The following is a 14,871-nucleotide window of genomic DNA, read 5'->3' as shown; positions in this document are numbered from 1 at the left end:
CACCTTCAAAAGAAATAATGTTAAACATATATTTGAGATTAAGCATAAATGTCATTACCACCATCTGCAAAGCCAGTTGCAGTGATAATAGGTATAGCCACCATAATTAGTCCACTGCTGCTCCAAACATACTTCATTAGGAACTGTTCTATCATGATGTACCACAAACGTTTGGATAAAATAAGGTTCATCTGATCTGCTAAAGCTTTGTAACTTTTCTGAAGTTGTTTCATTTCTACCTATAGAGGGAAAAGAGATAATAATTAACCCAGGATAACAATTAACCCAGGATTTTATAAACCCAGTTTGTAAAATGTTATGTTTACAAATATAAACATTGCCTGTGCTTGAGGACTTTCTTTAAAAATATATGCATATTCTTCTGTTTTTCTTAGTATGGCATTATCTCGGCATCTTAACAACCAATAAATGCAGATTAATACCAGTATTAGTTATTATTTAGTTTTGGTCACATATGTATGATGTTTAAAAACTTACGCTACTCAGTGGACATAATATTGGATATAAAATACATATAAGTAATTTATAGTTATGATATTTAAATTATATGTATGAGATGTTAAAATTAAATGGTATTACATAAGACGTGAATAAACAATTGTTAGAGCTTTGTCCTTCTTGATCACACTAAAAATATCTGAAAATGGACACATGACATACATATGTATAGATTCAACTTTTGAAATGACTCCATTTGTAGATTTTTGCCTTTTATGCAAGAAGTGTAAGCACACTATAATTTATGTCATTGAATTCAAGAGTTCAAAAAGAATCACAAATCAATATGCTGTAATACAACATATGAGGTCAATTTTCAAGTAGAAGTCCTAAATTTGCTTTAAATATTTCTTTTCAGATTGCTACTGCTACTAAAACCGCACTGATAATTACAGAGGCTTTAAAAATTAAATAATTCTGCTTGGTGATTGACATGCCATCTTCAACAGTATAACACTTTATTTTATTCACCAAGTCATTTAAATTAAGATTGCATTGCCTTCAAAATTTCTGTCTTATTTCATATTCTGAAGTTAGCTTCATGCACTGCAAATATGTATCATTGGGGTAATTGTCTTAGGAATCTGCTTATTGTTGAAAATCTTTAATAATTAAAAACAACATTCTGAAACTCCTTTTGTACTCCTCATTCCTTGTCTAATCTCAGCTTTTATTTCAAAGCTAGACAAAATTTCATTTCACTGCCTCTTTTCATTTTATCAAAATCTACTGCTGAACATGAACTAAGAGTAATAGAAATGCCATTTTGAGAGACACTAATGAGGATGTTCCATATTGAGCAGACATGCAAAATCGTTAAAAATGTCTTTTATAAGAAATCATGGTTGCCCCCGACTCTTTGACAACAAAGAAACAACAAAGAATATCATTCTAAATTTTTCACTTCAATGGAAATGTGTTTAGTCTTAGTTTCCAAATACTCATTTTCTTCTGGTAGGTGCTTTAGGACCACCAGCCAAGTTGGGATTTACATTTTAAGAAAATGCCTTACAAATAATTCTGAGCATATTTGAGTAACTGAGGCTAAGTCGCTTTTTTAGAAGGTTGCAAATTTTATTCTCATGAAACTTTAGATAAGTTTGCACCCTATAATTCTTTAACTGGGTACAGTTAAAAGGGGTAATGAAGCATGCATTTTAATTCAGGTTTAGATGTCAGAGGAATCTAAGACACTAAAGAAGTGGGTCCATCAACAGGACAACAGATGGTATCTAGCACTGCAGTGGCAGCTTAAACAGTCTCACATTTCACCCATCACCTTAATTTCTATCTTACCTTATGTCCTCCGTAAAAGGCAATTTCTTCTACATTGGCTATAATTCTGGAGTGCACATACCGCAAATAGCCTTTTCTATGAGCTTCCTCTGCCACCAGTTTGCCAAATTTGGGAGAACAGGCTTTCAACACTTTAGCAGTGGCATATACCACAAGTCCTGCTAATAGGGTGGGCCCAATTGGGCTTGCTCCTCTGGATGTAGCAGTTTGGATGAGTGTATAGGAGGTCAGGATTACATCTAAAATAGGTTTGGTCAGATTGGAATACAAGTGAGCCACAGATTGGGAGAACATCATAATATCCTCAGTAAGAGATTGGTCAGGGTTTGCCAGCCTCCCATCCATATTAATCACTTTATAATAAGTCTGATTTGTAAAATAGGTTTCATAGGCATGGTCTACTAGGCGAGTTCTGAAAGCCAAAGCCAATTTGCATTCCAGGTACCTTATTGCACTGTTGACGAAGGTAGCAGGGATGGCAATCATAAGCCACTTGATTAATTTGATGATGAAAGTCCGAGGCTTCTTTTCCACAATGCTTTTCACGATTTTTCCATCCAGACCAGCCACATAAATAGACAGAAAGGTTCTTGAGATTAGAGCCACTGAGTGCAGGCAGAGCCACCCTGTTTCAGTGGTCACAAGTTTTGGAAACAAAATTTTCCGAAGTTCTAATAGCTGTTTGAAGAAATCTGCATTCACTCCAGGAGAAGATTTTTTACAAATGCTCTCGGTGCAATGCAGTATTTCTGTATTCTCTGCAGCAGGGTAAGCTGCTTCTTTTTTCTTCCCGTGGCCAGATTGCTTTAAACGCTTGCCAATGATGGGATAGAGGGTTTTCAGAGCATATGCCGCAGCCACCAGGCAGGCAGCCCTCTTAGCAGCACTCGATCTGGTCCATTTCACTCGATCAGCTGCTGCATTTAGCATATGTGTCATTTTCCCAGTTACCCAAACCGGCTTCAAAAAAAATTCGTTTTAAAAGATCATGCTCCACAGAAATTCCCAGCAAATGTTTCAGAAAGTCCTACAGCGTCCCATAGTCTGCAGCGTTTCTCTTCCACTGTTTTGTTTTTAATTTTGCTCTACTGTGAACAGACGCAGCGGGGCTCAGACTCCACTGCATCTACTGGGGATTATTCTCTCAGAAGCTCGAGCTGCACCAAGCTCCTCCCTCCCAGGCCCCTCATTGGCTGTGAGGGCGGTGGGACCTTGGAATCCTCGCAGCTTCCCTTTGAACCTTGAAAATGAGGAGAGAGCAAACCGAATTACATCCTTCCTTAAACAGGAGTTCAGAGAGTTAAATGTCTATTTTTGGAGAGGTCGAGTCAGGCCAACTGCTGGCGAACAAAACCGGCTCTAGCTACTGAGCATGCTCAGTGTCACTTAGAAACCCGCAGAAGTTTCAGAATATACATCACTTCGGTAAGATTTCAGTAGATAAGATACCTTAAACAGAAGAGCAAGGAGAAAGGGAGATTTCCAAGAGTTCTAATGAGACTAGGAGGGAGAAGGAACCACGGAATGAGGGAGGAGGGACAAGGGGATCAACATAAAATGAATATGAAAAGGGTATGGAATGAATCTGAAAGGGATCAGAAAAGAAAGTGACAAGTGGGAGGGGCACTGGAGAATGCCAAATTTCAAATACAAACATTTGGATCTGTTTTCCGGTTCCCCCACCGCCGGCTTTTAGGGGGTCTATGATTTCACATAAGGTCTCAGAACCTAATAGACAAGTTGTAATTGAGGGTATCCCTTGTAAATAAATAGGATAAAAGTCTTCTGTGGTACAGAACATAATTATTCGTTATGCTTCTAGCCACTCTCCCTTTCCCCCCCGCCATCCTACTTGTCCTTGTGATAAAAAAATCTTCCAGCCCCCATAACTGGAGATCTGATGCACTCATATTTATTTACAAGGTAATCACTACTAAATAAATGATAGCAATGTTTTTTGTTTTTTGAGACGGAGTCTCACTCTTGTCGCCCAGGCTGTAGTGCAGTGGCGGGATCTCAGTTTGCTGCAACCTTGGCCTCCCGGGCTCAAGTAATTCTCCTGCCTCAGCCTTCTGAGTAGCTGGGATTACAGGCGCCTGCCACTATGCCTGGCCAATTTCTGTATTTTTAGTCGAGATGAGGTTCCTCCAGATTGGTCAGGCTGTTCTCGAACTCCTGAGCTCAGGTGATCCTCCCACCTCGGCCCCCCAAAGTGCTGCGATTACAGGCTTGAGCTACCACGCCCAGACTACAATGTTTATTTTTACAACTCCCATGTGTTAGGTAACTAACAACATTTATTTGGAGTTGCATAGCATTTATAGTCAGAGTTTAACCGTTTGGGAATTCAACTGGTGTTGGATAGTGGAAATAGCTTATCTAGGACCTTACTTCATTTTTCAAGAATTCCTTGTCTTTTCCAAGTTTCTGTTTTGTTTGTTCGGTTTAGCTGTAGAGATAATCTACTGGCTACCTTTTATTTCCGTTTGGTTATTTGATAAAAACTAAGAGTCTTCAAAAAAATTCTTCACATTCATAATAAATAATTTAAACTGTTCAACAGTCAAGGACAATTCTGCATATTTTAAAATATGTAAACAGCTTTTGAGATAGTCTCACTATGTCACCCAGGCTGGAGTGCAGTGACACGATACTCACTGCAGCATCCGCCTCCCAGGTTTGTGCCTCAGCCGCCCAAGCAGCTGAGATTACAAACACACGCCACCATACCTGGCCGATTTCTGTATTTTTTGTAGAGACAGGGTTTTGCCATGTTGGCCAGGCTGGTCTCAACCTCCTGTTCTCAAGTGATCCATCTGCCTTAGCCTCCCAAAGTGCTGGGATTACAGACAGGAGCCACCACGCCCAGTCAAGAACATTTTTTTAATCAAGGCTGAGTATATTTTTGGATATAGAAAAGCCATTTTTTTTTTCTCTCCGTTCTCCCCCACTCCACCTCATTAAAACTCTCAGAAATCTTCCTTTCTACTTGCTCTTCTGCTTGTGATATCTACTGAAATCTTACGGAAGTGATGTATATTCTGAAACTTCTGGGGATTTCTAAGTGACACTGAGCATGCTCAGTAGCTAGAGAAGGATTTTTTTTCACCAGCACCTGGCCCCCAAAATACATACACATTTCTAGTCAATTAGAAGCTTAGGAAAAAGGACAGAAGTTGGCCAATTACAACTGGTGGGCCAAATCTAGCCTGCCACTTAATTTTATATCACCCTTAAGCTAGGAATGATTTTTACATTTTCAAAGTAGTTGAAAATACATCAAAATAATATTTTGTCTTGTGAAAATTACTTAAAATGCTAATTTTTATGTTTGTAAATGAAGATTTAATGGAAAAGAGTCACACCCATTAATTAACTTTCTGTCTATGGCTTCTTTCAAGCCACAGCGGTGGTTAAATGAATGCAACAAAGACTGAAATATGTACTATTTGGCTCTTTTAGGAGTTTGCAAACCTCATGCTAGAATATAAAACCCATCTCAGTATTAAATGATCTTCATTAGTGAGTTTATCGCGATTAAAGAACTATCCTCACTTTTATAAGTAACCACATTCTTAAATTTTTAAAACTTATTTTTTATGTACTCATATTAAGTCTGACAACCATCACATATCTCTTCATTTGTTTGCATTCGAGTCAGCGGATTTACTGACACATGAGTGTCAAACTTATGCAAGTCTTTTTGATAGCTGGCCATATTAGTAGCACACGCTATCATCCTATTAAGGCTTTTTAAGCCTGTATGTACAGATCATAGTGGTCATGGAAGTTATTGTCAAAATCTTTTATTCCTAAGCTCTTGTTTTTGTTGTATGCAAGATAAGATTGCCTTTCATTTATGTCACGTCTCCTAACAGCTAAACAAAAAAGGGTTAGAAGAGACAGCATAGGTGAAGGCCAGGGTAAACCTAATTGGGGTTGATGGCAGGATGTTATTAGGCAGAACATTGTACACAGAAGGATGCAGGGGTCAGATAGCAGCTGGCAGTCCAGGCAAGTGGTGTGCAATGCATATAACCAGAGGCAGCCATATCAGGGGAGGAGCACGGCAGTGAGAACTCGAGAAGCGAAGGACAGTAGAATTTGAACAGGACTTAGGACTGGAGGCAGGTCAGTTTACCGATTGAGAATGAGGTTGTAGTGCAGGAACAAGCTTTCAATATCCGGAGTGAGAGAATTGTGAGAATGAAGAAGTGTGTATGAGGAAAATGACCAAGCAGAAGTTTTATTACCTGAATCGTGGTACAAGGAAGGTTGAAAGTGAGTTACTTGAACTGTGGAAAAAGTCAATGTGAGATTTGATTTGATGTTGAGTCACTTATGTGAAAACCTAATGCTTAAACATTTACATTTCACTCCCACCATTTACATTACGGTGCTCTCAAAGATAAGAACTGGTCCTAGTGTGAGACTAGGCACAAGCCTTCAGATAAGGCAAAGGAAGGATTCAAGAAGACAGGAAGCCATCTAGACAATTGAGTCAGAAATATATGGCATTTAAGTTAAAACTAAGAATATCGAGGTACTTCTTTTATTTTTTTCTTTCTTTGAGAAAGAGCCTCACTCTATTGCCTAGGCTGGAGTGCAATGGCACAATCTAGGCTCACTGCAACCTCTGCCTCCCAAGTTCAAGCAATTCTCCTGCCTTAGCCACTCGAGTAGCTGGGATTATAGGCACCCACCACCACGCCCAGCTAATTTTTGTATTTTTAGTAGAGATGAGTTTTCCCATGTTGGTCAGGCTGGTCTTGAACTCCTGACCTCAGGTGATCCACCTGCCTCTGCCTCCCAAAGTGCTGGGATTACAGGTGTAAGCCACCACACCTGGCCTTCTTTCAGATTTTTCTAACTGGTGGAATGCAATTAAAGCTAAGAGAATGTTAATTTTGTTTGAATTCCAAACTAAATTAGCAGAGAAAGAGGAGAAAAAAATCATTTGTTGCGGAAGTAAAAAACATGCTTAGGCCTGGACACAGATGTCTTAATTTTATGTGTTTATATGAAAAAATATTAAAATTTTTTAAGAGGGGAGAAATCATCTTAGAAAAGATCTTGAATAACTGAGAATAATTTTTTAAATTAATAATTCTCAAATCACTATACTCTCATGTGATATTCTAAAGTATGCTATATTCATGTAAGAGATGGATTAAATGAGGCCGGGCACGGTGGCTCACGCCTGTAATCCCAGCACTTTGGGAGGCCGAGGCAGGGGGATCACAAGGTCAAGAGATCAAGGCCATCCTGGTCAACATGGTGAAACCCCGTCTCTACTAAAAACACAAAAAAATTAGCTGGGCATGGTGGCTCACGCCTTTAGTCCCAGCTGCTCGGGAGGCTGAGGCAGGAGAATTGCCTGAACCCAGGAGGCGGAGGTTGCAGTGAGCTGAGATTGTGCCATTGCACTCCAGCCTGGGTAACAAGAGCAAAATTCCGTCTCAAAAAAAAAAAAAAAAAAAGAGATGGATTAAATGAATTGTATATATATATAGAAGAATACAAATTAGAGACTATATGTTTTATGAACTGTAAAACATCAGAAATTATTTTTGTAATAAAGAGAACTGTATATACATATATATACATAAATGTATAATATATACATAATATATTCTATATTATATACATGTATAATATGTATGTGTTGCATGTTCAGATTATGAATCTCCAGAAAGCAAATAATTTTTAGAAATAGGTAAAGATAAATTGTTTAAGGTTTGAGAATTTTGAATGGATTTCCTTCTCAACAGGTGTTTAACAGTATTTCATCTGTGCTATATTGCCTTCTTGAACTGTTTCCTTACCCAAGAGATTACCTAATTGCTCTACTGGTCCTAAAATAGCGCAGTGTTGGACTCTCTTATTATTATCTATCAGTCATACTAGCCTTACTCATGGAGGCATAAACAGCACTGGAAATGAGATCTTAGGTCAACATTTCATCTGTTACACATAAGTAGCTAACACCTAGTTCATATGAAAATGTCTTTTTCTGTGAAGGAAGCCCCAGTAATTATCTTGTCTGAACATGTATCTCATAGGATAATCTTTGCTTAGCCTAATTCACTACCTCCCTGTGGCTAGAAGGAAAGAAGTGACTGTAGTCAGCGAGAAGAGATGGTCCATCTAGCTCTCAGTTCTTTTTAACATTTTTATGTATGTTTCTTTTTAATTTTAATGGGTACGTAGTAGGTGTATAGGTTTATGGGGTACAGGAAATATTTTGATACAGGCATATAATGCATAATAATCACATCAGTGCAAATGAAGTATCCATCACTTCAGACATTTATTATTCCTTTGTGTTATAAACATTCCAATTTTTCTCTTTTAGTTTAAAATGTGTAATAGATTATTGTTAACTGTAATCATCCTGTTGTGCTATCAAAACTAGATGTTATTCATTCTATCTAAATAAATGTTTGTACCTATTAACCATTCCCACTCCCCCCCAGTAACCTTCCCAGCCTCTGGTAACCATCACTCTATCTCCATTAGTTCAATTGTTTTAATTTTCGACTCCCATAAATGGAGTGCCAGCTCTAAGTTCTTTACTCAGCAACTTGGTCAACCTCTCCTTATGTCCCCTCACTCACAATAAAGAGAAAAAGAGTCAGTTAATCCCTTAGTAAATTATTTCCCCTTTTAGTTAAGTTAGTCAATATGTTTTAAAATGTTGAAAGTAGGAAAAGCTAATACATAGGGTCATAGCTCCTACCTTGACTGTATGGTTTTGTTGTTGAGAAACCAACTCCACATCAGCATCTAATATTCTCTGAAATGCTGAATTCACTTGGTCTAATTCAATTTTAGATATACCTTGGTGAATGTTGTCATAAAAATCAGGATTTATGTGATTGAACAAGATGTCGACACTGAGACATAATCCTGTTCTAGGTACTATTTTCCTAGAACAGGTACTAGGTACCTAACCAAAAATCGATTGTTATATATCAAATTGTGAGATCTTCCCCAGGTTATGTTCTGGAAAAAAGCCATGGTAATTAAAAAAAAAATGTACTTTGTGCATTTATTTAGAAGATGCCTAGTTTCTTTCTTTTTTTTTTTTTTTACTAGACGCAACCAATACCTTTATTTTAGCTTCTCAACTGAACACAGAAATGCTCTCTGAAGTGCAATGCGCCCCACAACATGTGGTCCGTGCACAGCGGCGCGGGCCTCGCCCTGTCCCTGAACCAGGATGATGGGGGAGAGACCCTGGATGTCCAGAACCCAGCGGGTGGGCCTGCAGTGACAGGAGGGAGCCAGGGACGAGCAAATGGACCCAGCGGAAGAGGAGAGGAAGACGACGTCAGGAGAGCTGGGCTTGTTCTAGGAAGTCTTTTTTACTTTTCACAGCATAGTGACTCATTTATGAAGAGGAAGTGAGTTCTGTTGAAATATACTTGAAATATTCTTTTAGGGGGAGAAAGCAGTTCTTCAGCAGCTTGGTGGGCCGCTGGGCGGGAGCTTGGAGCTCTGTCGGTTCTGAGCCAGCAGGGACAATTCTTCTTCCGAAGGCAGGGCCGAGTGCCTGCTGCCTAGTTTCTAACTAAAAATTATAGGACGGTTTTTAAGATACATGTTTTGTAAGAATATACAAACATAATACAGAAATAAATAGCATAATTCAATTTTTATTTTGAGATTTGTTTACAGTAAGGATTTTAACATCGTTGGACCTTTATAGCTAGTTAAGTTTTGATCAAGCTCTCTTAGAAACTCAATGCACAGCATGGTAACTTACTACACTGCTATGTTTCTTATAAACACCTGTTTATGGAATATTAAAACTGCACATGAAAGATATTTAAGGAATTTGTGTATGGAGTAATCTATGGAAACGGAAACATCATTTTTAGGGTTAGAGATCCTTAACTTTGTCCTTGCCTTCTTTCTCTTTCTCAAGTCTGGTCTCTGACTCGAAAAAGACGTCAGAAACATGGGTCAGAACTAAAAATTATGGTGGAGATGGTTTGAAACACTAACCCTGTGGCCCGTCAGTTACTTAGGCTTGCCTTGCCTCAGCTATTAAAACGTTGTCAGCCAAGCCGGCTCCTTTGCCACAGCGTCCTCTTGCGGCCGCATCAGGACCGGAAAGAGCCCACAGAAGCCGCAGAGGCTGTCGGGAGGTTGGGCCTCCAGCCCTGGACCTGAGGAACTCCCCGGGGGCACAGAGGCTGTCGGGAGATTAGGCCTCAGGCCTCGGAGAAGAAGGAACCTCCCGGAGCGCAGACATTGTCTGGGGGCCCTGGAGGATCCTGTTGAAGCTGCGACTTGGCGCAGAGCTGAGATGTCGTCAGAGCTCTAGACATAAGGACCTCCTTGTCAAAAGATTTGGGGAGATGAATTGGGTCGGGGGGTCCCGGTAAGTTGTGCGGCTGGAGTTTGTGAGACTGGGACATTCGTTCCTCCACACCTCTTTCTAGTTCCTGGTGGAGAGGTAACAGTCTTAGCTGGAAAGAACTTGGTAGGAAAGGGTCTTTTAATTGTTACCCAAATCCGGATGGAGACTCTAGAACCGTATCTCTATTCCTAAAACAAAAGTAACTCAGCTTCTCCCCACTGCCTTTACGAAGGCTGCACCTGTGGGGGCCCCTGTGAGTGACTTCCCTGCTGCCCCTGCTGCCCCTCCTCCCCTTCTCCACGTCCTGTTCCTAGTTATTCTAAAGAGGCCTTTTAGCACCTAACTGCCCCTCCCGTTCTCCACGTCCTGTTCCCTGTTACTCTAATGAGGCCTTTTAGCACCTGAGCCCTTCCCCCTGCCGCCTTTCCGTGCCTGCACCTCTCTTAGGTTCTTCTGAGTTGATATACAGTCTCTGCATGAATTCGGAAATTATTGTGAAACAGCCTAGTCCCAGCTGCACTGAAATCAATGGCAGGACAGCAATATCACCATAAATCCAAATTATAATTTGTATTTCAAAGGGAAGTAAAGTGAACAGTTTTTAAACAGTTTTTTACTTGAATAACTTACGAGATAATTTGCCATTTATTTTGTATTTTGATCCCATAAAGTGTGATAGATTGACGATTTAATTTTATGTAACCTATTCATTGTTATTGACCTTAAAAGTCCAGCTGGTTGGAAATCACGTGGGCCTGTAATCTCATTTGATCAAAATCATTGATGAGAAGAATTGTTTTGATTGAATCAAGAAGCCATTGCATGTAATTTTTTTGTCACAAGTAGACCCAGGACAGTAATTATATGGCTAGATTATAATGCATTTAAATTATAAAGAATTTATCAGAGGAAAGACTGCTTGCCTATTCACCAAGTATCATAACTATGCCTGATAATTTTAGCATGCATTTTTATTTTGTTGAAGAATATGTTAGCATTCTAAAATTTCTAAATTTTAGAAATTTACCTGTATTATTCTGGCTAGTGTTCTGGCAGCAGAGTTGTACTTTGGAGAAATGGGAAAATTTACTTACAGGCTTCAATAGGATTTAGTTGATACATGATTATAATTTGATGTTTTTGAATTTAACATTCTTTAAAATATCAAAGAGGATTATATGAAATAATTTTACAATGCTTAGCACTATCAAAATATAGATGTTGCTATTATTCTGTCATATATTACAAACTTTTATGGCTATCTTGGAGTAATATTTTAGTTGCTGTTGGGAGGATACAAAAACAATATACTGCAGGAAACATGTAATCTAGGATTCTGTTTCTGAAAATGAGGTGTACTGCAGTACCTGGAGGTGCAGCATTTGGAGATATTAGGTACCAGGGGATTTAAGAAACATGGTAACATCCCCCTGAAGCATCAGTTTTAATCAGAGATTAAGGGAAAATATGTGTTTAAATTTATACAAATGCCAAAGTCAAAATGTAGAGACAAATCTCTGAATTTAACGTTTTATTTGGAAATGGTAGAATTGTAATTCAGGGCATATACAAAGTAAGTCTTTGGTATGTCTGAAGCACAAAGAAAAAGGTGGGGATTTTACAAAAAAAGAGAAATGTTACATATGGTTTTCAAAGAAAGTTCACTGGCAGTGGTAAAATTCTGGGGAACTGGCAAGCTCTCATTGGTGGATGATGGTGGCAGTTAAAAACTAATCATAGACTCCTGGAAGGTCACTTTAGTAGTTATTTGGTATAACTGGTCATAGGCAGTTTGAGCAGCTTGGCTTGCAGAGAATCAGATTTTTGGAGCAATTTATGTGTCCCAAGTGCTTTTTCCTCTTGGCAACTCAATTCTTATGTGTTTGGACATCATATGAATAACTTAATTTGTGTGATCAACTTTCACACAAACATGGATGCAATGTAGAGTGAAATGAAAAACTCTTGTGAAATGTTCAGATAAACTGAAATTTTAAATAAATTTTACTTGGTGGGAAGGGCTTCTTAGGGTAAAGCTTAGATTGGTAATAAAAAAAATTTGACATCTCCACTTTCTATTATCAGAGTAGGCAGGGGTAGACAATATTAGTTGATCTAGTGTCCTAAAGGGCCTCAATCTGAAATAGTGCTTTTAGTAACCTGTGGCAGCTGATTGGAGCTAATAGAATAGAAATTTTAATCTTTATCCCAAACCATCCTGGAGTACTTTTTCACTCCCCTCCATTGTTAGGGATGTTTTTGGTTGAACATTTTAAGAAGAGCTATTAGGAACTTAAAATAGAGACAAATGAAGAGATTGGAGAACAATTATAAAGTTCCTTCAGAACAACTCCAGAGCATTCAACAATAAGTAATTCAGCGAATGTATTTTTTACCTGTTTAGGGAACTGGTAAGCTGTACAGGGGGACTCAGAAAAGAAACATACATCTGGTTCACAAAAAGAACCTATGAGAGAATGTCAAGATTAAAATTAGATAAATCACTATAATAATAGGTGTTTAAATAGTACTTGATATTATCACAAGCCCTGTTCTAAGTGCTGTTAATTCATTTGCTGTTAAGAACACTATGAAGTACATACACATATTATTCCCATTTTACTGAAGGGGAAACTGAGGCATAGTTAAGTGACTTGACCAGAGTCACCCAGCTAGTAAATGGCAGAGTTAGAATTTGAGCCCAGTGTGCTTACCCTTTATGCTATGCTATATAGAAAGCCAAGTGCCACAAATAAAGTACATAAAAGTTCCACAAAAAAGGACTGTGAAAATTCAGAGAAACAAGAAATAGGAAGTTACACTAAGTCTTTCAGGACAGAAATAGGGCACAAAGCAAGCACCAAAGGGAAGCAATGGAACACTGGTTCTTAAAAGTTAAAATGGAGGTGAAATAAATAATTGATCAAATTGAAGATCTAGTTTTTAGCAAGGCTTCTTAGGAAAGGAAAAGATGGGTTGTAAGGAAGGGTATTAAAGAACTTGAGAAGAGTTCATTTGTGATACTAGGTGAGTCTGCATTAAGACACTTAAACAACTTCAGACCTTGTTATTACTGGATAAAGAAAATGTGGCATATATATACCATGGAATACTATGCAGCCATAAAAAAGGATGAGTTCATGTCCTTTGCAAGGACATGGATGAAGCTAGAAACCATCATTCTCAGAAAACTGTCACAAGAACAGAAAACCAAACACCATATATTCTCACTCATAAGAGCTAAACTCACTCATAAGTGGGTTTTGAACAGTGAAAACACGTGGACATAGGGAGGGGAACATCACACACTGGGCCTGTTGTGGGGTTGGGGGCCTAGGGGATGGATAGCAGGGCATGGGAGGATTGGGGAGAAATACCTAATGTAGATGACCGGGGAATGGATGCAGCAAATTACCATGGCATGTGTATACCTATGTAAAAATCCTGCACGATCTGCACCTGTACCCCACAACTTAAAAGATACTGAAACAGTTAATAAAGGGCTCTCTATAAAATTTTTCTCAAGTGAATGAAGCAAGTTTATGTTTTAGTAATAGCAACCAGATTGCATACACCAATTTGAAGTAGATTGTTCTCATATATTATAGAAACCTGATATATTGAGTTTAATTGCAGAATCATTTGATAGGACTGTCTTTACAGTTTTATAGTTGCAAAGATCTTTACAGCTTTTCTTGTATAAACCAAACTTGGCATTTTATGCTTTGCTGCTCTTCAATTTAGGGACGTTACCAGTCGTACATAAGATGCCTTTTTGTTAGGGCAAGAGCCAGTGGTTAGGGAAGAAATAAGCTTCCCTTATTTTCCTTTTTTAGTTATTTACTTAGTTTGGCTTTAGTGTTTTGGGTTTTGGCCATCTTTGCAAGGTATCATAACAGTGCATGTCAAACCAAGGTCTCATTAAGGGCAAAGAGATGGATCTAAGAAATTATTTTACATGTATATGATAGTAGTTCCCAAGCTACTGTCTGTGAGACTTGCTAATCAGTGGTAATAGCAGGTTTTTCAATTTAATGGACTTTTTCTTTTTTCCTAAAGTTATATCGTTATTAAATGTTTTGATACTAAAATGTCCCCTTCTATTTTAAATCCTTTTTTTGACAAAATTAAAATATCAATCTTTTGTCAGCCCCACCAGCTAAAAATTTTGTTTTGACTTATCTGGGAATCAGTGACCTACAACTCTCACATTTGTTTCATATTTGCTAGAAGTCACCGCTGAGACCCTGTATTTTCTCATCAGGTTGAAGTGCAGATTTGAGAGATGCCATAGTAAGCATTAATCTGTTTTTAATTTTAAAAAGATCCTTTTACTTTCTTGTTTATTAATCAGTAACTAGTTTCACCAAATTCTTAGTTACTTCAGGTATGAAGGTGATAGTAAGAAAGGCGGAAGGTAAGATATAACTAGACTTGGGCCTGCAAAATGCTATCCAGAATCAGATCCACTATAGATCTATAAATATACCACTATACAGTGTAAGATTTTTTTAAATTAGGGAGGTTTACTTTTATATTTTTATAATTCAGATTGGAGAATGCAATCAATGTCATAAGAAAGTCCTAGGTAAAGTTCTGTTGGAATTTAGGTGAGTGAGAGGTTACCATTTGTAAATGTAACCCTAGATCTAGTTTAAGCAAAATATTACTGAGTGCTATCTACCAAG

The 14,871-nt window shown here is 38.2% G+C and overlaps 2 protein-coding genes across 8 annotated transcripts in view; one reads left to right on the top strand and one right to left on the bottom strand.

Annotated features, from left to right (window-relative positions):
• ABCD2 (ATP binding cassette subfamily D member 2) overlaps positions 1-2,943 on the bottom strand; it is an 87,531-nt gene extending 84,588 nt beyond the window's left edge. For all 4 annotated transcript variants that reach the window (XM_054238173.2, XM_002752369.6, XM_009003638.5 and 1 more), the window contains exons 1-2: positions 1,816-2,943; positions 59-239 (exon numbers count right to left, since the gene is read on the bottom strand). In XM_054238173.2, the coding sequence (XP_054094148.1) occupies positions 59-239; positions 1,816-2,754 (1,120 nt within the window). In that variant the 5' untranslated portion in view covers positions 2,755-2,943. The remainder of the gene's footprint in view (positions 1-58; positions 240-1,815) is intronic.
• Positions 2,944-3,193: 250 nt separating this feature from the next.
• REDIC1 (regulator of DNA class I crossover intermediates 1) overlaps positions 3,194-14,871 on the top strand; it is a 119,490-nt gene continuing 107,812 nt past the window's right edge. For 3 of the 4 annotated variants that reach the window (XM_078338916.1, XM_009003637.5, XM_078338913.1), the window contains exons 1-2: positions 3,194-3,240; positions 8,914-10,204. In XM_078338916.1, the coding sequence (XP_078195042.1) occupies positions 10,182-10,204 (23 nt within the window). In that variant the 5' untranslated portion in view covers positions 3,194-3,240; positions 8,914-10,181. Of the gene's footprint in view, positions 3,241-8,913; positions 10,205-14,871 lie in introns of those variants that run through there. The other variant, XM_078338914.1, reaches the window with a different exon arrangement.

This window comes from Callithrix jacchus, chromosome 9 (assembly GCF_049354715.1).
Source record: "Callithrix jacchus isolate 240 chromosome 9, calJac240_pri, whole genome shotgun sequence".
NCBI lineage: Eukaryota > Metazoa > Chordata > Mammalia > Primates > Cebidae > Callithrix > Callithrix jacchus.
This window is presented reverse-complemented; position numbering and strand designations above follow the sequence as displayed.